Source organism: Oryctolagus cuniculus, chromosome 4, assembly GCF_051225735.1.
Source record: "Oryctolagus cuniculus isolate XC-2025 breed Fujian yellow rabbit chromosome 4, ASM5122573v1, whole genome shotgun sequence".
NCBI lineage: Eukaryota > Metazoa > Chordata > Mammalia > Lagomorpha > Leporidae > Oryctolagus > Oryctolagus cuniculus.
The window spans coordinates 173,456,972-173,484,494 of NC_142870.1; the positions used below are offsets into that span (position 1 = coordinate 173,456,972).

General features: G+C 44.7%; 1 protein-coding gene and 1 pseudogene across 50 annotated transcripts in view; both read right to left on the minus strand.

Moving 5' to 3' along the window:
* LRRFIP2 (LRR binding FLII interacting protein 2) overlaps positions 1–27,523 on the minus strand; it is a 138,374-nt gene that overhangs the window by 87,049 nt on the left and 23,802 nt on the right. For all 50 annotated transcript variants that reach the window (XR_016232942.1, XR_011388280.2, XR_011388279.2 and 47 more), the window contains exons 2-3: positions 23,689–23,830; positions 653–739 (exon numbers count right to left, since the gene is read on the minus strand). Coding sequence is in view for 47 of the 50 variants with exons in the window: in XM_070072998.2 (XP_069929099.1) it covers positions 653–739; positions 23,689–23,778 (177 nt within the window). In the remaining 3 variants the exon portion in view is untranslated. The remainder of the gene's footprint in view (positions 1–652; positions 740–23,688; positions 23,831–27,523) is intronic.
* On the minus strand, positions 5,995–7,273 carry LOC103350381 (L-lactate dehydrogenase B chain-like; annotated as a pseudogene).

Here is a 27,523-nt window from a genome sequence, read left to right on the forward strand (position 1 = left end):
TGGCTTTTTAAAATTGAACTTCAAAAAATATTATTACTAGGACTTTCTGTCATAGTTCCCTTTTTCTTTCTAGATTCACCAGAAACCAGGTCTTCTTTCTTTCTGTTTTATCTTACTTTGGCTGATATTCCACTACCTAGCACAGTACCTGAAATATACAGCAAATACTTTTACAGAGAATTAACTCCGCAGGCAGGGGGGAGGGGACACAAAATTGGATGCTAATCAGCTTTACAGTTTTGACTGATTTTCCCACTGTCTTAAATGAATACTTTCCTCCAATATTAAATATACTTCAAAATTTAAAGGTTGAATCACTTCACAATGTCTTACTACACAAGTCTCATAATTAATCCAAATTACAGGACTAAACAGGGCTATACTGAGTAAGTCTGTCATCCCTAAGCACCCTTTAAAAGCACTTAAAATACCATGAAAATTTTTAACAATGTACATAAGAACTACAGAGGTTTTGTTGTCATTTAAAACAAATATCACATTTAGTCTGTTGAAATAGAGTGGCTCACTAAAACACATAAAAATTACACTATGCTCAGTGTTGCAGAGGGCACCAGACGCATATCAGAAATAAACTAGTCATGTACTGATTGTTGAGAACAAGCATGAAAACAGGATCATACCACCTAATTACCTCTTTCTGCTGTCGTTCCAGTTCTCTCATGCGAATATCTCTCGCTTCGGCCCGAGCAGCCCGTTTTGCTGCAAGTCTTGCCTCTGCCTGGAAAGTAAAATAAAACTCAGGTTCATAAAACAACAACAAAACACTTCCACATCAAACTGAGGATGAGGAGAAAACGGGACATTCTTTCCAATAAGGAGACGTCATCCATCAGTAATTTTGCCTGTTCCTTCAAATTCTATACCCTCGTTTCTTTCTCTAGTCCCAGAATCCCTCCCCAAACCTGGGCCATCACTTTCACTGTTCACCTTGATTATACATTCGACACATGTCACTCAGTTCATTAAATGTCTCCAAGTCTGCCTTTTTCTCAGCATTGCATTCCCTATCAATTCACACAGACTAGAAACGAAAGCACCAGTCACTATTTCATTCTGGACACCTCAATATTCAGTCTCCGAAGAGTTAGTTCTCAACCACAGAGTCTCTCTCAAATCCATCTGGGCTCCCTTTATAATCACTGTCCTGTCTGCTTTTCCCTCCCTCCCTCAGTTCCTTCCTCTCTCTTTACAAATTGAGATGCAATTCACATGCCATCAAATCCACCATTTAAAAGTAAACAATTCCACAATTCCGTGATTTTTAGTACATCCACAAAGATGCACAACCATCACTACTATCTATTCTAGAACATTTTCATCATCACCAAAATAAATCTCATATGTATTGCAGTCAATTCCCAAGACCCCTTCCCCTTCTCCTGATAACCACTAATCTACTTTCTGTCTCATATAAATGGAATCATACAACAGGAATTCTTCATTTCTCACTTGAACAACGGCAAGTGCTTCCAAATCCATCTACGTACCTCTAGAATCTTCACAATAGTTTATATTCCACATGGTTATATAATTGACAAACCAGTCTTTCAAAATGCTTTTCTATTTCCCAATTTTCATTTAATTTGAGAGACAGAGACACAGATGGTGATCTTTCATCTGCTGGTTCACTCCCCAAATGCCAACAACAGTTAAGGGCTGAGCCAGGCCAAAGCCAGGAGCCCAGAACCCTACCTGGGTTTCCCAAGTAGGGACTGCTGCTTCCCAGGATGCATATCAGCAGGAAACTGGATCACAGGTAGAACAGCCAGACTGGAACCCAGCACTCAGGGAGAGGCTGTCCCAAGCAGGGACTAAATCACCACAGCACATGCCTGCCCCACCAAAACATATTTCTGATCACATCACTCAGCTGGTCTTACAGTTTAAGAAAATAAAATCCAGGGGCCAGCGCTGTGGTGCAGCAGGTAAAGCCATTGCCCGCAATGCCAGCATCCTATATGGGTGTCAGTTCTAGTCCCGGCTGCTCCACTTCTGATCCAGCTCTCTGCTATAGACTGGGAAAGCAGCAAAAGATGGCCCAAGTCCTTGGGCCCCTGCACCCCTGTGGGAGACCCGGAAGAAGCTCTTGGCTCCTGCCTTCGGATCAGCAAAGCTCTGGCCGCTCAGCCATCTGGAAAGCGAACCAACAGATGGAAAACCTTTCTCTTTCTCTCTCTCTCTCTCTCTCTCTGCTTCTCCGAAACTCTGCCTTTCAAATAAATAAATCTTAAAAAAGAAAAAGAAAAAATTCATAGAACAGCACAAAAAGAAGAGACATAAACAGAAACAGGGCTCTGCACAGCCAGGTCCCCATCTTACTTCCCAGAACTTGTTCCACCCATACCACGCACACCCCATCCGCTCTCTGCCAGGCCTCTGCATTACGTTAGGCTTCTTTCACTGACGGCTTGACCAGCATGATGGGCTCTTGATTCCGACAGAATATTACGTTCTCTGAGGATTTCTCCCATGCCCTCCTTCACAGAGAGGGACTATACCCATTCCTCTGTCACGACTGTACTACACGGTATGTTTCTGTTACCCCACAACTCTGCGCCTCAATATCTGCTAAATAACTGGAGCATCAAGAAGGTAAGGAAACGACTCGATGCACCACGTGAAACTTAAATCTCTCTGCTTTCGGTCTTGCAGTAACTTCCTCTGTGCTGACCACATCCTAAATCTGATTCAGGTCAGGTCCTCAGATCACTACAGAAGTCGCTTCTTCTCTAACTATGAATGGACATCACATTTCTTTTTTTTTAACTAACATCTGTACTTTACAGAAAAAGACTTCAAGGCTAAAATATGTTTCAGGAGCTAGCAAAAAATATTTTTTAAATAAAAAAGTATCACAACTTTCTTCTTTATTATTATTATTATTATTATTTTTGACAGGCAGAGTGGACAGTGAGAGAGAGAGAGACAGAGAGAAAGGTCTTCCTTTGCTGTTGGTTCACCCTCCAATGGCCGGCGCACTGCGCTGATCCGATGGCAGGAGCCAGGTACTTATCCTGGTCTCCCATGGGGTGCAGGGCCCAAGCACCTGGGCCATCCTCCGCTGCACTCCCTGGCCACAGCAGAGGGCTGGCCTGGAAGAGGGGCAACCGGGACAGAATCCGGCGCCCCGACCGGGACTAGAACCCGGTGTGCCAGCGCCGCAAGGCAGAGGATTAGCCTAGTGAGCCGTGGCGCCGGCCACAACTTTCAAAGCTTTTAAACTTAAGGAAGTTGAGCAGGAAGAGCACTGGGGTAGCAGTTAAGACACAGCTTGGGATGCCCACAGCCCACTCTGGAGTGCCTGAGCTCAAGCCCCAGAGTGGTCCCAGTGGTTCCACTTTCTGCTAACACACACTCCGGCAGGCAGCAGGTGATGACTCAAAGTACCCGAGTCCACACCGCCCGCGTGGAAGACCCAGACTGAGCCTCAGCTCCCAACTTCGGCCTGGCCCAGCTGCTGTCAGAATCTGGAGAATGAACCAGTAGATGGGAGGCCTCTGCCTACATGCCTGTCTGTCTCTGCCTCCCAAATAAATTGTTAAAAAAAACTATAGCAATAAGTAGGAATTTTCATTTCTATGTATATCATCTTCTTAAAAAGATTTACTTATTGATTTACTTGAAAGGCAGAGTGAAAGAGAGAGGAGACAGAGATGTTCCATCTGCTGGCTCACTCCTCCAAGTGCCCACAACAGACGGGGCTGGGACAGGCCAAAGCAGGGAGGCCAAAACTCCATCCAGATCTCCCAAGCAAGTGGCACAGACCCAATAACTTGATCCAGCATCTGCTGCCTTCTCATGCACATGAGAGAGCTGGATCAGAAGCAGAGTAGCTGGGACTCAAACCAGTGCTCTAATACAGGATGCTAGTGTCCCAAGAGGTGGCTTGGACCGCTGTCACAATGCCTGCCCTTTTCCCCCTTTTCAAGATAGATTTATTTATTTATTTGAAAGACAGAGTAACACAAAGAGAGGGAGAGACAATCAAGTGATTAGCTTTATAACTATAGCCTCCCTTAGAAATTTATCTCAAAATACCAATTCCTGGGGTCGGTGCTGTGGCGCAGTGGATAAAGCCTCCGCCTGCAGTACTGACATCCCATATAAGTGCCAATTCCACTCCCGGCTGCTCCACTTCCAAACCAGCTCTCTGCTAATGCACCTGAGAAAGCAGTGGAAAATGGCCCAAGTCCTTGGGCCCTGCACCTATATGGGGGACCAGAAGAAGTTCCAGGCTCCTGGCTTCGGATTGGCCCAGCTACAGCCATTGCACCCATTTGGGGTGTTAACCAACAGATGGAAGACCTCTCTCTCTCTCTGCCTCTGCCTCTCTAACTCTAACTTTCAAATAAATAAAGAAATCCTTAAAAAATGCCAACTTCGGCTGGCACCACGGCTCAATAGGCTAATCCTCTGCCTGCGGCGCCGGCACACCAGGTTCTAGTCCTGGTCAGGGTGCCAGATTCTGTCCTGGTCGCTCCTCTTCCTGTCCAGCTCTCTGCTGTGGCCTGGGAGTGCAGTGGAGGATGGCCCAAGTGCTTGGGCCCTCCACTCGCATGGGAGACCAGAAGAAGCACCTGGCTCCTGGCTTCGGATCAGCGGCCATTGGGGGGTGAACCAACGGAAAAGGAAGACCTTTCTCTCTGTCTCTGTCCACTCTGACTGTCCAAAAAAAAAAAAAAATGCCAACTTCATCTCTCTAGAATCTGTCTATGGCCAATTCCACACAATTTCTACTAAAATAGGACTTTTTTTTACAAAAATAGAAAAATTATAAATAATTGCAATCTATTCTTTAATAAGGCTTCTTTCACAATAAAAGAGAAGAAAACAGAAAAGAATATGAGCTTCAGAGACACACATGGTTGGTTCCATTTGCTACATATCCGACTTTATCCAATCACGTTACCTCTCTTGGACATAACAAGGAAAAAAAGCTACCAAATCAAACCTTTTAAAAGCAGTGAACGAGACTTAAAATTATTCTTTCTGGTTCTTTCTATACATCACTACCAGATACCTGAAGCAATACTGATAGTAGGAAGTAAGTAAGAAGCTGATGCTGATTCTAACCCACACTTATCTTGCAGCATTTTTAAAAAGACAAGTATAGGCAAACAAGCACACCTCTAGGTAGTAACACACCATTTTCAACAGAGAACAGTCACATGAAAAGAGCTGTGGATTTATTTTACCATACACCTCACACACACAAAATATATGGGACATAAAAATAAAGGACCAGAAATACCAAATTCAAAATGAAGTTAAAAAACTAAACGTATAATTACTATTTGATAAATAATTCCAATTCCACTTATTTATTTTACATAAAAACAAAAGAAATGACAGGGCCAGAGCTGTGGCACAGTAGGTTAAGTCTTCACCTATGGCTGTTTCACTTCCAGTCCCACTCTCTGCTAATGCGCCTGGGAAAGCATGGGAAGGTGGCCCAAGGGCAACCACGTGGGAGACTCAGAGGAAGCTCCTGCCTCTTGGCTTCAGGCAGGCCCAGCCACAGCTGTTGTTGCAGCCATGCAGGGAGCAATCAGCAGATGGAAGATCTCTGTGTCTCTGCCTTTCACATGAATAAATAAATCTTTGGGGAAAAAAAAGAAATGAAAGCAAAGATCAAATAGCCAAAATGCAGAAACAATCAATGGATGAATAAACAAACAGTAGTGTGTGTGTGTATGGATATATATGTGTGTATATATGTGTGTGCATATATAATATGTATATATATGTATATACATGTATATGTATATATATGTATGCATATGTATATATATACACACACATATATATACTACAGAATATTATTCCGCCTTAAAAAGGGAATTTTGATAAATGTTACATGAATGTACCTTAAAACTTTATACCAAATGAAGTAAGCCAGATCCAAAAGGACAATTCCTTTTGGAGGAATTATCCCAGGATTTTCTTTTATTTTTTTTTAATTACAATGGTTAATTTTGTTTGTTCAAGAACTCATTTTTGCAAGCATTAAGCCAGGCTGTGCTTGGAGTATGAGCCCGAAATTCGCCTAGTAAGGAAGAGGAAAAGCAGACTGTGCCCCACACACATGGATGACAGCTGTGGGCTCAGGACTGATCACATCCGAGTTTGAGTTTCTACACCTGGCACTCGGGAGTCACGGGTCTCTCGGGTCCTTCCGAATGTCCCGCAAGGTGTCTGCACTTTTCCTGAGCTGGGCAGCCTCGCCGTCCTCCAGCTTCTGGTTGATGACACTGGTTCATCCCCGGGCACTGAGGATGCACGGAAGGCTCGGGAGACTTTGTTCTCAATGCCCTTCACCGTTGTGGACACTGGGTGAATCCTGGAGAGATTTTTCAGCATGGATTCAATGAGATCAGCCACACTAATCCAACAGTCCAGTTGGTGTACCTTTTTAGCTTGATGACTTCACAGGCACTTTCCACCAGCATCTTGTGTACCTCCTTCTAGTTTTCACTATCTCTGGATTTCACTATCTCTAGTTCCCATCTCTGGATTCAGTTCCTGGAAAGAGACACCTGCCACATTCAGTCCACTCCAGGCAGCCACATTTGAGTCGCCGTGTTCTCCCAAAATCCATCCATGGTAGCTGCTGGGATGAATGCCAAGTTTTTCAGCCATGAGATAGCAAAACCTAGCAGAATTCAGGTTGCACCCACTTCTGATCACACGGTGCTTGGGCAGCCCACTTAGTTCCCAGGTCACGTATGTAAGAATGTCACTGGGTCGGAAACCACGATGATGCAGTCGGGACTGTGACAATCTGGGGAACAGTGAACTTGAAGACACTCACATTTCTCTGCACCAGGTTGAGATGACCCTCTGCTGTTGGACTCCTGCGGTCACCACCACGACCTCAGAATTGGCTGTCATGGACTAGTCCTTATCGGCCACAATTTTAGGTGGAGAAACAAGCTCCTGTGCTGCGGATCCATCATCCCTCCTTTGAGTTTATCTTCCAGGACGTCCACAAGAGCAAGCTCATCAGCCAGAGACTTTCCCAGAATGCTAATAGCACACGCCATTCCGACTTCCGACACCCATTACAGTGACCTCATTGTTAGGGACTGGTGCAGCGAGTTTCTCCTTAGGGGTTGCCATTGTACACCGGCGGGCGCAGGAGCTGAGAGGCGAGTGCGGCAGGAGTCGGGCGGAGGAGACAGTTAGCGGCCAGGATTTTCAACTTAGTATAGATTGTCTCTTTACTGTGAATGGTATTATTCTGCTTCTCTTACTCCAAATATAAACATACCTTTTCCATTTGCTGCACACACCCTTTCCATTCATGTGCTTACTCCACAGTTTCTACTGTCAGCCAATGAGAACAACTCTCGAGCTCGGATTTCTCTGCCAGTATCAAAGCCTCCATTTCTAACTGCCTGGACTGCCGGCCCATCTTCCCCAGAGGACAGACTTTGCTTCCTTATGTTCCAGCCTCCAGAAATGGAAAGTTTGTCCAAACCCAAGATCTCAGAACTGCCTACTTCCTCACCAACTCATTCTTTCCAATATCCTCTGAATCCATGGTTCTGTTTTCATTCCAACAGACTACCCCTCTTCCAAATGGTCTTGAACACTCTATTCTGGAGTACTTCAAGTTTCCTAATTCTGACTTCAATCCCTCTCTATTCCACCCTCCATATTGTTGAATCAATCTGTCTGAAACATCAAGGAACAAGCAAAATAAAATACCTCCAAGAGACACATGATTAGTCATAATATGCTTTATGGTGCCCAACACTTAAAAACATTCTTTTTTCTTTTTTTTTTAAAGCTTTCTGAATCCTAAATTTGGATTTGGTTACTGCTTCAGTTTAAAACACACACACACACACACACACACACACAGAAAAAACAGATTTAAAGAAATATGTTCTTGGGGCTGGCGCTGTGGAGCAAAGGGTTAATGCCCTGGCCTGAAGCACCAGCATCCCAAATGGGTGCTGGTTCGAGACCTGGCTGCTCCACTTCCCATCCAGCTCTCTGCTATGGCCTGGGAAAGCAGTGGAAGATGGCCCAGGTGCTTGCGCCCCTGCACCTGCATGGGAGACCTGGAGGAAGCTTCTGGCTCCTGGCTCCTGGCTCCTGGCTCCTGGCTCCTGGCTTCGGATCACTGCAGCTCCGGCACTGCAGCCATCTAGTGAGTGAACCAGCAGATGGAAGACCTCTCTCTCTCTCTCTCTCTCTCTCTCTCTCTCTCTCTCCTTCTTTCAAATAAATAAATAAATCTTCAAAAAAATATGAAAAAAAGAAACGTGCTCTTGTTCCCAGTGGTGTTCCAAATCAGAGACTCGTCTGAGGCCAATCAATCCTGTTAAAATCTTCATCTGTTCAGTGAGCCTAGGAGTAAGGAGAGATCTATCCAATCAGCTAGGCAGGGTTCACTATTTCCTCGGTATATAATCCATAAGTAGGATTTCATTTGGGACTACCACTCAGGAGGGAGACAAGGATGTGCTTATTTAAAAAAAAGAACAGTCAAGGTACTGCGTTAAGCCATCGTATGCAATGCTGCAGCCCACACTGGAGTCCTAGCTACTCCATTTACTATCTAGCTCCCTGTTAATGCACTTGGGAAGGCCACAAAAAGTGGCTCAAGTACATGGACCCCTGCCACCCAGGTGTGAGCTCTAGATGGAGTCCTGACTCCTGGTGCAGCCCTGGCTGTTACGGCCATCTGGGGAGTGGAAGATCCAGCACTGAAAGATCTCCACACCCCTCTCTGTCTCCCCCTCCCTTCCTTCCTCCATCACTCTGCATTTTCAATAATAAATATTTTTTTTTGACAGGCAGAGTGGACAGTGAGAGAGAGAGACAGAGAGAAAGGTCTTCCTTTTGCCATTGGTTCACCCTCCAATGGCCGCCGTGGCCGCCGTGCTGCAGCCAGCATACCGCGCTGGTCCGAAGGCAGGAGCCAGATGCTTCTCCTGGTCTCCCATGGGGTGCAGGGCCCAAGCACTTGGGCCATCCTCCACTGCACTCCCTGGCCACAGCAGAGAGCTGGCCTGGAAGAGGAGCAACCAGGACAGAATCCGGCGCCCTGACCGGGACTAGAACCTGGTGTGCCGGCGCCGAAAGGCGGAGGATTAGCCTAGTGAGCCGCGGTGCTGGCCAAATAAATAAATATTTTAAAAAATAGTTTGACTCATCCTACGATTCAAAAGCAAGAGTGAACTAAAATTGTACACACACAGACACACATACATACACACTCATACTATAAATTGGGTCCACCAAGTACTGAAGGTACAGCATCTAATGAACCAAAAATAAATGTGTTTTTTTTTTCCAGGATGTATGAATAATGAACCAGACAAGTTCTGAGAAACCAAATGGGTACCACTCAGCACTGTGTCAAATGTGTAGCCTATTTTTAAACACGCCATAAGAAGAGTAATTCCAAGAAATATAATGTAGGTGGTCTTTGTTATCAACAGAAAAAGTTTCTCTGCAAAACTCCACCAGTTCAGCACTTCTCATTGTTCCAGCTCTGATATTTTAGTATCTCCCCCTCTGCCCTGGTTTTCACGACAGAAAGGCCTAAGGGGAGCGTTCCCTCTACCTTCGCCCAAGCCACCAACAGATTCTCAGTCCGAGCACCCTTCCTTCTTTTGTTCCCTGTGCTCCCACTGGGAAGAACTGTCCCTCTCCAACCCCTATACACTCCCTCCATCCTCACCAGGGTCCTAACCCCAATTATCACGCCTCACTCCTCACTCTCTCCCCCTACTGGCTTGTTCTCCTTACCATAAGGAGGCTCGAAGTCTCTCCCATCATTAAAAATAAAACATCTCACCCTGGGAGTGGGCATTTGGCTTAGCAGTTAAGACACCCTTACCCACACCCAAGTACCCAGGTTGGATTCCCAGCAGTAACTCCGGACTCCAGCGTCCTGCCACTACAGACCCTAGGAGCAGCAGTGATGGCTCTAGTAACTGCTTTCCTGCAACCCATGTGGGAGACCTGGGCTATGTACCCAACTCCTGGCTCCAGGCCTGGCCATTGTAGACTAAGGGGTGGAGGAACATGCGTGCTCGCTCACTCGCTCGCTCGCTCTCTCGCTCTCTCTCCCCCTTCCTATCAAACAAATTTAAAAAACTTTTTAGGAGCCAGCGCTGTGGGGTAGTAGCTTAAGTCTCCACCTGCAGCACTGGCATCCCATATGGGCACTGGTTCGTGTCCCGGCTGTTCCTCTTCCGATACAGCTCTCTGCCATGGCCTGGGAAAGCAGTGGAAAATGGCCCAAGTGTTTGGGCCCCTGCACCCATGTAAAGGAACCTGGAAGTAGCTCTTGGCTCCTGGCTTCAGACTGGTCCACCTATGGCCATTGCAGCCATTTAGGGAGTGAACGAACAGAGGACAGCTAAGACCTCTCTCTGTCTCTCCCTCTGTCTATAAATTTGCCTCTCAAATAAAATCTTTAAAAAAAATTTTAACTCTCATCCTTGTCATCTCTTCACACTTAAGTTTGGTCACACCTCCTTCCTTACCTCTCACTCTCTTCAGATAACTACAATCTGGCTTCTGCCCACTTCACTTCACTAAATTGCTCATGCAAAGGTCACTAGTACCTCAAACTACAAAACCCAATAGAACTGCTCTATTCTTACCTTGCTTGTCCTTTCTGGACATCAGGTACCACTAATCACTCACTTGGTGTTTTTTTTTTTTTTTTTTTTTTTTTTTTTTTTTTTTTGACAGGCAGAGTGGACAGTGAGAGAGAGAGACATAGAGAAAGGTCTTCCTTTGCCGTTGGTTCACCCTCCAATGGCCGCCACGGCCGGCGCACCACACTGATCCGATGGCAGGAGCCAGGTGCTTATCCTGGTCTCCCATGGGACTTGGGCCATCCTCCACTGCACTCCCGGGCCACAGCAGAGAGCTGGCCTGGAAGAGGGGCAACAGGGACAGAATCCGGCGCCCCAACCGGGACTAGAATCCGGACTCACTGGGTCTTAAACTATCGCCTCTTGGTGTTTTGCAAGACTTGCAGCATCTCTTGGTTTTCCTCTTACTCTCTGACCTTTCTTCCTCAGAATACTTAGTGAGTAAATTTTTCTATAATAGCTCCTTAAATTTTAATATTAACCAAAGTTTCCAGGTTTGGCTGCTTGTTTTTCCATTCTGTGTTTTCTCACACAGAGAGATGATGATATGGATGATATGGACAGCCTGCAATCTTTACATCCAAGCCATATTACACTCCTCCAATCCTGACCCAACTGGCTATTAAATATTGGAGTTGTCCCACAAGGAGCTCAAACTCAATATATCCTAATTTAATTTATAATATTTCTCTTAAATTCCCCATCAACTGACCCATTACACAAAATTTTAAATTACAAATCATCATGAATCTCTTCATTTTTTTTTTAAGATTTATTTATTTATTTGAAGGGCAGAGTTACAGAGAAAGACAGAGATCTTCCATCCGCTGGTTCACTCCCCAAATGGCTGCAGTGGCCAGAGCTGAGCCGATCTGAAGCCAGGAGCCAAGAGCTTCTTTTAGGGGCCTCCACGTGGGTGCAAGGGCCCAAGGACTTCAGACATCTACTACTGCTTTCCCAGGCCACAGCAGGGAGTTGAATCAGAAGTGGAGCAGCCAGGACTCAGCACCCATGTGCCGGCACTGCAGGCAGTGGCTTTAACCACTATGCCACAGCACCAGCCCCAATTATCACTACCTCAATTCAGGCTCCTAACATCTCAAGATGACTACAGTAACTTTCTAACCATTGTCTGCCTCCTACCAGTCACTCTCCGCATTGTACCTGTTGTGGTTCAAATAGAATTTGTCTCCCCAATTCAAGCATTTAAAGACCAAAGAGTAGGCATTAAGGGCCGGCGCCGCGGCTCACTAGGCTAATCCTCCGCCTTGCGGCGCCGGCACACCGGGTTCTAGTCCCGGTCGGGGCGCCGGATTCTGTCCCGGTTGCCCCTCTTCCAGGCCAGCTCTCTGCTGTGGCCAGGGAGTGCAGTGGAGGATGGCCCGGGTGCTTGGGCCCTGCATCCCATGGGAGACCAGGAGGAGCACCTGGCTCCTGCCTTCGGATCAGCGCGGTGCGCCGGCCGCGGCACTCCAGCCGCGGTGGCCACTGGAGGGTGAACCAACGGCAAAGGAAGACCTTTTTCTCTGTTTCTCTCACTGTCCACTCTGCCTGTCAAAAAAATTAAAAAAAAAAAAAAAGAGTAGGCATTTAGGCCTGTGCTGTGGTGCAGTGGGTTAAAGTCCTGGCCTGAAGTGCCGGCATCCCATATGGGCGCTGGTTCTAGCCCTTGCTGCTCCACTTCTGATACAGCTCTCCGCTGTGGCCTGGGATAACAGTGGAAGATGGCCCAAGTCCTTGGGCCCCTGCACAGGCATGGGAGACCAGGAAGAAGCTCCTGGCTCCTGGTTTCAGACTGGTGCAGCTCCAGCCGTTGCAGCCATCTGGGGAGTGAACCAGCTGATGGAAGACCTCTCTCTCTGTCTCTACCTCTCTCTACAACTCTCTTTCAAATAACTAAAATAAATCTTAAAAAAAAAAAAAGAGTAGGCATTTGGCACGGTGGTTAAGAGGCTGCTTCAGACATCCACATTCCACATCACTGTGGATTTGAGCTCCTGGCTCTGTTTCTGAACAGCTTCCTGCTAACAAACACCCTGAGAGGCAGCAGGTAAGTGGCTCAAGTACTGGCTCAAGTACTTGGGGGTCTTTGCCTCCCATCTCGGACACCCGGATTGAGTTTTTCAGGCTCCCAGCTCCAGCATAACACAGCCCTGACTATTATATCTGGGGACTGGACCAGCAGGTGGAAGATCTGTCTCTGCCTTGCAAATGAAACTAAACTAACAAAAAAAAAAACAAACAAAAAACTTGAAGCCTTCTTTCATAAAATGGACACAGAATTGCAATCCCCACAGCAGAAGAGAAGTGCCGTCTAATGGAAAAAAATAAAATATAAGGCCCGAAGTAATTGGTTAATGGTACTAAGAGTGCAGACACTCAATCCAACGTTGGTGTTTAGGAGTGGGCCTAGTGGAGGCACTTCCTTGTGAGAGGGCTGGTTACAGGTGCCTGAGCACTGGGCCCATCACTCCCTCTGCTTCCTGGCTCACGATGTGACCCTTCCCCTATGTCATCCTCCAGCCTCACCAGACGGCCAGACCAGAGGGACCTGTCTGACCCTGGGCTGTGAACCTCCAGAACCACAAGCCAAGATACACCTCCTGGGGCTGGGCTGACGTGGACCAGCAGATGGAATACCTCTCTCCAGCGCTAGAAGACACCCCCCCACCCCGCCCCGCTTCTCTGTAACTCTGTCAAATAAATAAATATTAAAAACAAAAGATAAACCTCCTTCCTTCAGAGGAAGCTTATCTTAGGTACATCATTCTAGACCAATACAGCGACTCAAGCAATTTCACTGTGATGCAAATCTGAGAAGTATTTACCCTCCAATGGCTCCCCACACTTCCAAAGATCAAACACACACTCCTCCGCACATACAGCATTTACAACTGGCTGCAGCTTCCTCTCCAGCAGCACTTCCTCCCATTCTCAACCCCTCCAGCCATACTGGGCAGTTTCCCACATGGTTCTAGCTGTTTCACCCCTCCCCCAATGCCTGTAGAGCACTCACAAGGCAATACACAAAAACTCATAAAATACTGTGCATAGAGATAAGGATTACAACGTTTTGAACATGGATAGAGAGGTGGGCAGGCATTTGGCCTAGCAGTCAGGATGCCAATTAAGAAGCCATGTCCCGGCACTGTGCTGTGGTGTATCAGGTAAAGCCGTCGCCTGCAGCGCCGGCATCCCATATGGGCACCAGTTTGAGTCCCAGATACTCTACTTCTGATCTAGCTCTCTGCTACTGCCTGGGAAAGCAGTGGAAGACGGCCCAAGTCTTTGAGCCTCTGCACCCATGTGGGAAAACTGGAAGAAGCTCCAGGCTCCTGGCTTTGGATTGGCCTGATTTGGAGAGTCCACCAGTGGATGGAAGACCAACCTCCCTCCCTCCCTCCCTCTCTTTCTCTCTGCCTCTCCTTCTCTCTGTGTAACTCTGACTTTCAAATAAATAAGTAAATCTTTAAAAATAAATAAATAAAAACACATTTAATGTATTTCAAAAAGAAATACAAAATGAAAATACACTGAAATGCCTTTAAAAGAAGAAATTCTTCTATCTTCAAATTTTTGTCCTATGATCTTGTATCAGTTTTAAAGGGAGATAAATTTAAAATTCATAATTTCACAGAAATGTTCTGAACTGAGCCAACATACTCTGAAATGACCAGCCTACATATATACTCACTTTTAACACCTAGCCAACTGCAATGGGTAAAAAAGAGAAAGAAATCATCTCAGTCTTTAAAGATCTATGCTTTAATTTGAAAATATTTAAAATACAAAATTCTAGAAAATGAACTATTCAAGGAAAATGACTAATTCAGGTAGCTGAGACTCAAAGTTTACTGTTTCATTTTGTTTATTCTTCCATGACACTCATGCCAAAGGAACACTGAAAGACAAATTAAGAGACATAATATTTATTGTGTTGCCATGGTTTCCAAACTAACAAATAAAAATTATTACTCCATATCCTAGCAACTTCCCTGTAGTACAAAAATCTTAGGAACCATTTTTCTTAATTAGATTTTACATTGTAATTATGTTTAACCATTTTTAAAAGCTTTCGGTAGCTGAGGGCAAATATTTAAATTTTTCTGAGCATAAATATCACCATGTGGTAGATACAATCACCATACAGGGATTTTAACTGTTTTGTTCTTATTTCAGAAAATTATATTGTCCTTTTACTACAGACCTTTGATAGCAAAAATCACTTGGAGTGACAGAGGAAATTAAGGGTAAGAACTTTATTTCTGAAATCTGAATACAATTAAGTGAAACTTTGGAACTCCAATGATTAATCTAGCCAATGGGGAAAGTGGGAATCATAGTACCAGCAAAAATACTTTTTTGGGGAGGAAATGGTATTGCCAGAAATACCAGAAATTCACATGTAGGTTAATGATATTATACTGTCTAAATTGTTTGTCTACAGATCCTTAAAAGTCACAGAAATGGCAAAGACTATGCTGAACATTATGCAAAACAGTTTTCAGTCATGCTGAGACAAAGCTGAATCTGAACCCTCCCTTCATTCTGATTAGAAGAACAAATCAAGGGACAGGGAGATACGGAGAGAAACACTGGCCATCGCTGGAACAGTGACTAGGGCCAGGCTGTGCATGGGGGCAGATGAGCAAGGGCAAGGGAAGTGCTGCCCGAACCACAGCTCCCGCCCTCTTCCCCCTTAGTTCCACTGGGTCGATGGGAAAAACATGGGAGAAAGGTCTGCACTCAACAGAAACTGGCTGCATTCATGTACTAATGCCCCTTGAAGGAATCCTAAATGACTAAAATCACAACAAGATTTGCTCTTTCAAGAGATTTGTCTAATAAGCGCAGAACTGAAGGGTTTTATTTTTTAACCAGGTAGAAATGGAAAAGCATTCACTTTTCATAAATGAAAAAAATAACTCACATTTCATAATCTTTTATGAATGCTGTGGATCAACACTGAGAACATTTCAAATAAAAGTAATTCTGCCTCCTATGGAGTTATTTTTTCAGATAAATCCAATCTATCTGAACCAAACACATGGGCTAATACCAAAAGTATCCAAGTTAAGAAAGACTCTAGACTTGACCTTGGAAACCTGGTGATCTTTGGGTCACTTCAAAACAATTCTACCTGTTCTCCCTTAACGACACCCATGATTGCAATTACCATCTACAGGCTTACAAATCTCCAATGTTTACATATAGCCCAGACCTCTCCAATGAGTTTCTGATACATTTCCAAAGCTTTCTCTTCAAAATGTCCACTTACACATCTCCAGACACCTTACATGAAAAGACAGGCCTACATAAATTCATGGTTCCCCCCCACACACACACAGACTATCCTTACCCTCGATCCACACATAAAAACCAAACATCCCCTCACTGACAGCCAGCCACAACCCACTTGTTGAGTATACACTACTTCTCTCTCTAAGCCACCTTCCAACATCTCCACTGCCATCAATCTACGGTCATCATCATCTCAGCAAGTCTTACGAGTCATCTCTTTGTATCCACCAACGCCTTTCCTTCACAGAATCTCCAACCACAGTAAATCACCCTTTTAAAGCATAAATTTGGGGTGGGCATTTTATGCAGTGGTTAAGTCACCACTTGAGACACACAAATCCAAATTCAAAGGGCCTGGCTCAAGTCCTGGCTCCTCAGCTTCTGATCTGGCCTTCTCTAATCCTGGCCACTGGACCACCAGGGACACACTATCCGGCCTTCTCTAATCCTGGCCACTGGACCACCAGGGACACACTATCCGGCCTTCTCTAATCCTGGCCACTGGACCACCAGGGACACACTATCCGGCCTTCTCTAATCCTGGCCACTAGACCACCAGGGACACACTATCTGGCCTTCTCTAATCCTGGCCACTGGACCACCAGGGACACACTATCTGGACTTCTCTAATAATGCAGACCCTGGGAGGCAACAGACGGTGGCTCAAGTGCTTGGGGTCTCTGTCACCCAAGTAGCAGACCTAGGTTCCAGGCTCCTGGCTTTAGCCTGGCCCAACCCCAGATGTTGCAGGAATTGGGGGTGGGAGGATCAGTGGATGGCAGATCTCCCTCTCTGCCTTTCAAATTAGAGGGATAAAATGAAAGAAAAATTTAAAGCACAAATTTAATCAAATCGCACCCTTACACAAATCCCTTTAGTTCTTTCCCACTACTTTTAGGCTACAGCCCAAATTCCTAAATATGGACTATAATGGTCTTTTCAAGAGTCTCAATTCCAGGCCTGTAGACTTGGGGGTTGGGAGGGGTAGCCTACACTATGCACTATTGGATGCTTAGAGACACACCTGGCCTCTACTTACAGATGCCAATAGCCACATACACACCTCCCCCTGCATAGTGACAGGCAAAAATCTCTCTCTACATTGTCAAACGTCCCTCAGAGGACAAAATCACCCAATGCCAGAGAACCATTGGCCTACCTGCCCTGGCCCCTACCTGCCCTGGCCCCTGTCTGCTACCTGCCCTGGCCCCTGTCTGCTACCTGCCCTGGCCCCTACCTGCCCTGGCCCCTGTCTGCTACCTGCCCTGGCCCCTGTCTGCTACCTGCCCTGGCCCCTGGCCCCTGCTTGCTGCCTGCCCTGACCCCTGCCTGCCTCCTGCCCTGGCCCCTGGCCCCTACCTGCCCTGGCCCCTACCTGCCCTGGCCCCTGTCTGCCTCCTGCCCTGGCCCCTGGCCCCTGTCCGCTACCTGCCCTGGCCTCTACCTGCCCTGGCCCCTGTCTGCTACCTGCCCTGGTCCCTACCTGCCCTGGCCCCTGCCTGCCTCCTGCCCTGGCCCCTGTCTGCTACCTGCCCTGGTCCCTACCTGCCCTGGCCCCTGGCCCCTGGCCCCTACCTACCCTGGCTCCTGCCTGCTACCTGCCCTGGATCCTGTCTGATTCTCTGGTTACCCTCCTCCTGCTGCCCAGGTTACTATTACAGTGACACCATGGGAGGCACCCTAACCCAGAGTATGAACTTTAGCCCTCCCCCTCCTACTTATGCAACTTGGGCAAGTTACTTCAATTGTCCAAGCTTTGGATTCATCATTGACAAAGAATAACAGTAGTCTACCTTTGTGGAGTTGTTGTGAGGATTAAATTAATTTTAAGTAATAAATTTTTAAAGACTGAGTGCAGTGTTTAGTGTAGCAGTTAAAAAGCCACTTGGGGCCAGTGCTGCAGCTCAATAGGCTAATCCTCCGCCTTGCGGCGCCAGCACACCAGGTTCTAGTCCCGGTCAGGGCGCCGGATTCTGTCCCGGTTGCCCCTCTTCCAGGCCAGCTCTCTGCTGTGGCCAGAGAGTGCAGTGGAGGATGGCCCAAGTGCTTGGGCCCTGCACCGGCATGGGAGACCAGGAGAAGCACTTGGCTACCGGCTTCGGATCAGCGTGGTGCGCCGGCCGCAGCGGCCATTGGAGGGTGAACCAATGGTAAAAGGAAGACCTTTCTCTCTGTCTCTCTCTCACTGTCCACTCTGCCTGTCAAAAATTAAAAAAATAATAATAATAAATAAATTTAAAAAAAAAAGCCACGGGGGGCGGGGGGCGTCATTGTGGCATGCAGTAGGGTTATTTAAGTCACTGCTTGTAACACAAGAATCCCATAAGCTGCTCCAGCGCCCTGTTAATGTGCCTGGGACGGCAGGAGAACATGATCCAAATACATGAGCCCCTGCCACCCATGTAGGAGACCAGAATGGAGTTCCAGGTTCCTGGCTTTGACTTGGTCCAGGCCTGGCCATTGCAAACATTTGGGAAGTGAACCAGCAGATGGAAAACCTCTGTCTCTCCCTTCTTCTCTATAACTCTTTCAAATAAATAAATAAACATTTTAAAGAAAAAAAAAAAAAACACTTGGGACTTCTCAATTCAGAAAATGTGGGTCAAAGTCCCAGTTCTGCTTCCAATTCCAGCTCCTTGCTAATGAGCACCCTGGGACCCTGCCACCCATGTGAGACCCCAATTTGAGCTTCTGGCCCTCAGATTTGGCATGGCCAAGAGGCATTCGGGGAGTGAACCAGTGGATGTAAGACCTCTAAGTTCACTTAAACCACTCAGAACAGCCCTAGCACAAAGTAAGAGCTCCGTGCTAGCTGCTGGAGCTGCTGTTTTCCTTGAGTTCTCCATGCCTCTTCAGTCTCCAGGCTTGTCACATGCTGCTCCCTGTGAACGCAAAGCTCTTCCACACATCCGACAACTCCCTTCCCTTCAGTAATTCCACTCAGCCTTCAAACGTCAGTTGAAAGCACTTCCTCAAAGGAAGCCTGCCTAAAGCCCCCAAATATGTTCAGTCCCTGTGTTACACACTCTTCAAAACAATTTCTGTTTCCTCAAAGCACATCACAGATGTATCACTCTATTTCCTGGAACTGCCCCACTGTGTCAGTATCTGTTTTGTGTCTACTATCCCCTCTGGAATTGAAGTTCCACAGAGGCAGTGGCCGTTCTAGCCTGGTCCACGCCATATCCTCCATATGCCACACAGTAGTACTGCAGAGAATAGGTGCTCAGCAAATATTTACTGAATGAATGATATTAAAAATTCTTTTTTTAAAGATTTATTTTATTTATTTGAAAGGCAGAGCTGTCGAGGTGGGAGGCCAGAGAGAGAAAAACAAGTGAGCGAGATCTTCCATCCACTGGTTCACTCCCCAAATTGCCTCAATGGCCCGGGGCTGGGCCAGGCAAAAGCCAGGAGCCAGGAGCTTCTTCGGTTCTCCCACACGGGTGCAGAGGCCCAAACATCTGGGTCATCTTCTGCTGCTTTCCCAGGTGCATGGAAGGGAGCTGGATTGGAAGTGGAGCAGCCAGAACTCAGCCAAATAGGATGCCAGCTCTGCAGGTGGCAACTTAACCTGCTACTCCACAACGCTAGCCCTTAAAATTAATTTTAAAAATGGACCATATTTTTAAATAAAAGATGGTATTATATCCATAATAATTACAGACTGTTGTAATTATCTGCATTTTTTGAAGATTTATTTTATTTATTTGAAAGAAAGTTACATAGAAGGTAGAGAGAGGTCTTCCGTCTGCTAGTTCACTCCCTAGATGGCCGCAATAGCCAGAGCTGCGCCCATCAGAAGCCAGGAGCCAGGAGTTTCCTCTGGGTCTCCCACGTGGGTGCAGGGGCCCAAGGACTTGGACCATCTTCTACTGCTTTCCCAGACCATAGCAGAGAGCTGTATCAGAAGAGGAGCAGCCGGGACTAGAACCAGTGCCCATATGGGATGCTGGTGCTTCAGGCCAGGGCTTTAACCTGCTTCGCCACAGCTCCGGCTCCTAATTATCTGCATTTTTAAAGACTTTTGTCTTTGCCAAAAGCTTTTTATCTTTGATTTACCATGACCTAAAAATGAATAAATTACTCACAGTAGTAAAATCGCCATGGCAATTAGCTCTGTCAAGCCATATGATTATCATTCCATAATGTGGCAAAGCAGCTTTCAAACTTGGCACAACGCTGCCCTTCATAGTCTTTCCCTGAGACTGTCGATCCATGATCACACATGAGGTCTGCTGACGACCCTTCCACCTGCCCCTCTGGGCTCTTTCACCGACAGTGACAGCTTCCAGCTTCCCCAGCAAGACAGCAGCATGCTGCAGATTGACGGAGCTCCTGCATTCACCCCACTACTGCCCTCATGGAGCAGACTTCAAACATCTCCACGTCTTCTGAAAAGGCACTGAGGTCTTGCAAGACGACAGAAATTCTGGAGGTGGCGATGGCTGCACAATGATGCATACGCACTTAGTGCCCCAGAACCGTCCACTCAGTGGTCAGTGTGGCACGCTTCATGTTCTGTGAATCCACGCAGCGTTTTAGTGCAGTTTGTGGAACATGTTTGTTTATCCCTTCTTCCTTCTCACCTCTCCAGCTGCCTGCTAGCTGGCTAACTAGGAAGCATGGAAACCTGAGCAGACACTAAGCAAGAAGAAAAACAGGCTATTTGTGTTTATTAATAGCACTCCCTGTACACTTCAAAAAGCAATTTTAAGTCAGGAAAGATAAACTCTTAAAATTTAACTACAGAAAAGATGATTAAGCTGCATTTTTACTGTAGTGAGCATTTTGATAGTTTTTGCTTGTTTCCAATTTAAAGCAATGTTTTTGGTGAAAGGGGTGTTCCCACTGGAGAAAATAGGGACTCTGGGTTATATGTGAATGGCAACTTCCCAGTGTGTGAACAAGCAGTTTATGAAAGGCTATGAAAACTTTAAAAGAGATAGAGAGAGTCACAAGAAACATGAGAGAGCAATTAAAAATGCTATCTATCCTCTAATGTTTTTAAACTATGGTATGGGAGCCAGCATTGTGCAGCAGCAGGTTACACCACAGTCTACAACATCTGCACTCCACATTGAGTGCCAATTTGAGTCGCAGCTGCTCCACTTTCAATCCAGCTTCCTGTTAATGCACCTGGGAAAACAGCAGATGATGGCCCGAGTGCCTGGGGCCCTGACACCTATGTGGCGTCCCTGAGACCTGGGAAAACAGCGGATGATGGCCCGAGTGCGTGGGGCCCTGACACCTATGTGGAATTCCTGATACCTGGTTGCAGCCTGGTCCAGCTTTGGCTGTTGTGGGCATTTGAGGAGTGAACCAGAGGATGGCAGATCTCTTCATCTCTGTCTCTTGCTCTCTCTACATAACTCTGTCTTCCATATAAATCTTTTAAAAAATTAAATAGGGATTGGTGCTTTGGTGTAGCAGGTAAAGCCCTCCTACAGTGCCGGCATCAAATATGGGTGCCAGTTCGAGTTCCAGCTGCTCCACTTCTGATCCAGCTCTCTGCTATGGCCTGGGAAAGCAGTAGAAAATAGCCCAAGTGCTTGGGCCCTTGCATCTACATGGGAGACCTGGAAGAAGCTCCTTGCTCCTGGCTTCAGACCGGCCCAGCTCCAACCATCTGGGGAGTGAACAAGCAGATGGAAGATACTTCTCTCTGTCTCTGCCTCTGCCTCTGTAACTCTACCTTTCAAATAAATAATCTTTTTTAAAAATTTAAATAAATAAATGCACCGACTTCAGAGCCAGACCTCATGCCTGAATCCAAACTCTGCTACTTCCTGTCTCTGTAACCCTGAGGAAGTTACTCAACTTCTCTGTGCAATGGTTTCCTCACCTATAAAGTAGAGAGAATAATAAAACCAGCCACAGAATTTTTGAAGAATTAAATGAATTCATGCATGAAAAACACTTAGAGGGACCAGTGCCGTGGCGCAGTGCGTTAAAGCCCCGGGCTGAGGTGCAGGTTCGAGTCCCGGCTATTCCTCTTCCAATCCAGCTCTCTGCTATGGCCTGGGAAAGCAGCAGAAGATGACCCAAGTCCTTGGGACCTTGCACCTGCATGGGAGACCCGGAAGAAGCTCTTGGCTCCTGACTTTGGATCGGCTCAACTCCAGCTGCTGCAGCCATTTAGGGAGTGAACCAGCAGATGGAAGACCTCTCTCTCTATGTAACTCTTTCAAATAAATTAAAAATAAATCTTTAAAAAAAAAGAAAGAAAAAGTTTAGAATAAAGTCTGTCAGAAAATAAGCATTTACAAGTCTTATATATTAGTATCCTTCCCAATTTTTAAAGGAAGCATCACACCAAAAAGGGAAAAACAGTTCAAATACTAGTAACACAAAAGAAGCATAGAAGAAGCTGCCACTTTAATCCCTTACAGAAATCTGGGTAAATCTTTCTGATTTTGGAGGTAAACATTTTGGGTAGTTTCTATTTTCAACTAAAAACTATGTGGTGGGGGCTGGTGCTGTGGTGCAGTAGGCCCTGTGGGTGCCAGTCTGGCTGCTCCACTTCTGATCCAGCTCCCTGCTATGACCTGGGAAAGTACTGGACGATGGCCCAAGTGCTGGAGGCCCAGAAGAAGCGCCAGGCCCTGGCCTCAGAGAGGCCCAGCTATGGCCATTCTGGCCACTTTGCGGGGGGAACCAGCAGATGGAAGATTTCTCTCTCTCTGCCTCTGACTCTCTGTAACTCTCTGCCTTTCAAATAAACAAATACATTTTAAAAAGTAAATAAATAAAAGCTATATGGCTTCCAAAATCCTTCATTTATGCAAGTATTTTAAGATCACTGTAAAGTAATATATACTTTTTCATTTTCAAGTATCTTCTAGTTTTTTAATCTGAAAGTGCCTGACTTTTTAAAATCAATCTTATTAAAATAATATCAACTTTGTTATTCATTTTTAGATAACTTTTCTTGGCTCCAAATACTGTCCTAATGATTTGCCATCTAAGCCAAATGCTAAGTGTCTTTCAAGAGGAAAATTCTAACAAAGAACTGGATCAAAAGAAGACTGGGTAATATGTCAAAAGGAAACAGCACTAGTCTTAAATCAGTTATTTACCAAAAATAACAAGCAGGAAGCGATAAGGGAATGAGTCTCACTAACTACAATGACGCTCTAAGCAATTCTTACACAGATCAGTGTACGATCGGTCTATATTGCAGGCAGACTCTGAAACTAAGAAACCCAGCTGGAAGTTCTCTTACACTTCCAGTATACAACAGGATGTTGCCAATAGTTGACAATCCCTTACATTTTTTTCCTAAGCCATCAACCAACTGAAATAAAAATGTCCCAGAAGCTCTGTGAGCAACTGAAAGAATTAAACTAAAAATTCCACTGCCATGTTTCAAAATCCAATGAATCTACATTATATCAACATTTATATAACACCTCTTGGAACTACAGAGACCAATAAGCATTTCTATAATATAATTACTATACCTCCAATATTCTACTTAACTTCAGTTTAAATTTTGAAGATTAATCAGAAATTTCAATAAATTAGGACAAGTAACTGAAACTCAAACAACCCTAAAAATATAATGCGAACTTAATTCAAGATAAGGTAAACAGATATCCAAGTACATCTTATTCTAATACGGTATTCCGGAGGCCAGCTATAACATCTTGTTCGAAGCAATGAATATCTGTTATCTCTGTCATGCCAGCATTTTACAATCCTCTCACTGTGCAGTGCTGAGGGAGTGTAGCAGACACACCTCTCTGGCAATGTTACTCAGAGCTTCATCTTCTGCAGAAAACCGGTCTTTCACAGGCGTTCTTTTCCTTCCAGAACCAGGAGTCCCCATCCTGTGCTCGTCCTAGTCTTCAGATTCTGAATGTTTTTATTCTTTTTCTGCCCTAAAAGAAACAGAAATAGAACAATTTAGGATGGTTCCCTTTGTGCAGGTTAAATGCTCATTTACACATTCACTTTTAACAGATAAATTTTTTCTTCAAGAAATTAACCACCATTTACTTGTCCTACTACCAAAATGCTCTAATAAATTTTATAAAATTTAAATTTATACTAACCACTAATCCTCCTCTTTTCATTATGCTGCTCATGGCAACCATGAGAGTAAGTTATAATAGTACCTTCAAGACACTGTAGTCAGCAGTAATGCTACTTAACAGTTTTAAATTACTACAGCTATTTCTAAAATCTTTTTCCATTCCAGCGTGAAAGACACTTCAGAAAAGTCATTCATCTTAAAGCTTTAGAACATGTTGCAAGATGTTTTAATATACAGCCTTAAAGTAACAAAGTTTAACTTCGCTTTTCACTATAATTTAAAAAACAATTCCAATTAAGCATAACCACATAAAAGAATAAAGTAAACTTTATTATTCTACAATTAATCATAACTAATGTTGTGCGCACTATTGCAAGGTAGAGGAAGTACTGGACACACAGTGCTAAACACAGCCAATCAACCAAATGATTAGACTATATCTACAGATCTTCTATTGTTATCATGCCTATTATTACAAGAGGCAACAAACCACTTCTCCAAGAATAACAGGATGATAAGGACCACCTATCTCTTTCTAACACAGTATCTGAGATTAAAGACTTCAGTGACAGAATGCATCCCAAATTGCGCAACTTCTGTTCTCCACACATGACTGAAAATACATTTTCCTAACTTTAACAAAATAAAATGATAAAATTTCATCACTGTGTTGAGTCACAGAAGAATTCTGAAGTGTGTCCTCACAGAGGTAGCTATATTAAAACTGTGAGTGACTTTAATGAACTGGAATTTACTTACTTAAGGCAAAATAAAGCAGAACCACTACACCAAAAGGTTTTCTCTAATAAAAATTCAGCCCGTCTCCAGTATCTCACATCATTTCTCATTTCCCAAAGCTATCTTGTTAGGTTTATCAATCAGAATAAAGGTTGATAATATGTTATAACTTTACCATAGAACATACAACTAGATATGAGCATTAAGAATTTATACAAATGGAAACCAAATATATATATGAAAGCAACAGCTGATAAATTCGAGCCACAAATTATGAAAAGTTCAAAAAAGTATAGGAGTTTTCTCAGAAGCCTCTAATCATTGTCAGTTTCAGCATAATTGTAAGCATTATTCCCTTACTTAACAGTAATAACGTATACAGATATTAGACACCAACTGAGAAAAAGGTAACATGTAACACAAATTTTTTTTTCAGCCTGGAGTGACAGTTTAGCTAAAGAACTGTGGTATCATCCAATAGCCCTTCACCCAGCTTTCCAAGGAAACACTGAAAGACATTTGATAAAAGCAGAAGGCAAAGGGCTGGCACATTGGCACAGTGGGTTAAAGACAGGTCTGCAGTGCCGGCATCCCATATGGGCGCCGGTTCAAGTCCCGGCTGCGCTGCTTCCAATACAACTCCCTGCTAATACACCTGAGAAAGCAGTGGAGGATGGCCCATGTATTTGGGCCCCTGCACTCATGTAGGAGACCTGGAAGAAGCTCCTGGCTCCTTGCTTTGGATCAGCTCAGCTCCGGCTATTGCAACCACTCACTTGGGGAGTGAACCTGCGGATGAAAGACTTCTCTGTCTCTACCTCTGTAACTCTTTCAAATAAAACAAATATTTAAAAAAAAAAAAAAAAGCAGAAGACAAAAACATAGGCATCTTCCAACTCCAGATACATAAAAATAACCACAGAAGAGAAGGCCAGATTTGGCTGGAAGTACAACAGTCTAACAGTGATTTTGTCAGGAAGATAGGCTATGGATGCTTTTCTTGATTCTCTAAAATCCCAACAGCAGTGAAGAAAAGGAGAAGCATTTTTTAAAAAATAAAAGCATTCAGAACCAAGGCTCAAAGAATAAACCAGTCCCAAAGTGGATCACACCCAAATTAGGCACAATATGCTATAAATCCGGACACACCATCCAAAACCACTGCACTGAGATGCTTCTAAGTGTTCTTTTCTTTCTCCTCTTTCCCCATAATCCATTTTCCTTCTTCCTCAACTAGCACTGCCTCAGCCTTAGACTAGCCAGGGTACCATAGCCCACAGATTCATGTTTAAGAAAAAAAGTTATCCTTTCTTAAATCGCCTCAAAACAAATCTGTTTCAACAAGCTCCAGGCTGGTCAGCCAAGAAAGATGCCAGGAAAGAGACGGAGCATAGGAAATGCAGGAAATGGAAGGGGCTTCCCATCTGTCTTCCTGCTCCTTCCTATCCTGGCTACAGAGAGCACCTACGTGCTGACCAAGTTTTGTCACCTTTGTCAGGTGTACGTGGGACAGGTCAACCATCGCTTATTTCAAAGAACAAAGTGCTTTCAAAAGAGTGACATTACTTGTATTCTACAGGCAGGCATCCTTACCAATATTAGAGATCAAAAGTTTTCAGTTCCTATGCAATTTATCCTCTAGTAACTGAAACTATTTTGTATCAGCAATGGAGGGACCTTTAAGATTCCTAGCATAGCAATGGAAAACTGCTTCTCAACAAAATGACAAAAATCAGAATGCAAACTAAAGGCAAGCTTGAAGGGAATATTTCTGTAAAGGACTTTCAGCAAGTTTCTACCCCAGGGAGGTATCCAGAAGAGTATCTTTCAACAGGAGCCATGTAGATCCCCAGCTTTAACTGGTAGTAGCAATCGACTTAAAGGGTTAAACCTTTACCTCGATTAACAAGAACAAAATTGCCTGCATTTTTGTCAAGCCCTAAACCCAGATAGTGTCAAGTTGATTTTCTCCAGATGGTTTTGTCCTAAAGTGTTTGTCTACTCAAGGGAAAGAAGGGAAAAACCTTCAGGATGTTGTGGAATATAAACCTGCCAAAATAGATGCAACAATAAAGCTTTCTCTTCTTCACAGAGCTTCACACGTGACACATGTCTGAAACAACAGGCATTTTGCCACATTAAAAGTAGCACTTTGATTACAGTATTGTTCACTTTTGTAAGAAGAGACTGTTAGTATCAGTATGTCACGTTCTAAATATAACACACTTGGATAGTTCCGTGCCTGCCTGGATCCCGATAGATACAGCTCCTTTACATCCATATAGTGCATCATCGAGCACTAAAAATACCAAAAATACCATCATGGTGTATCTTTGTATCAGAGCTGTCATTAAGTTAACTCTGAGCTGCACAAAAAATATTTGGTAGTTATTCATAAACAAACCCCAGGATCTGGAATGTCACCTGATTAGAGCCGTGTGACTGACGTCTTTGCCACTGGACAAAATGGAAAGTGAGAGCATCCTGGTCCAACGGACTGCCCTGCCTCTGGGTCACCCCTCCCACAAACCTTGGCTGTCATCTGCAGAGCAGAACTTACAACTGCCTTTGACCTTCACACAGCTCATGTGAGGTTCAAGTGAGTTAAGATAAAGGCAAGCCTTATCATGAAGCTTCTTATAAACCACAAATATCTTAAACTAACTACCTCTTTTGCATAGTGAGCTTACGAAAACAAAAGGGCAGTCTTCCCTTTCTTTACAACTGTATACATTTAACGAAAACAGCTTCAAGTGATTTCCTCCAGCATGTACTGTGTAATATCATGAGCCATGCTAAC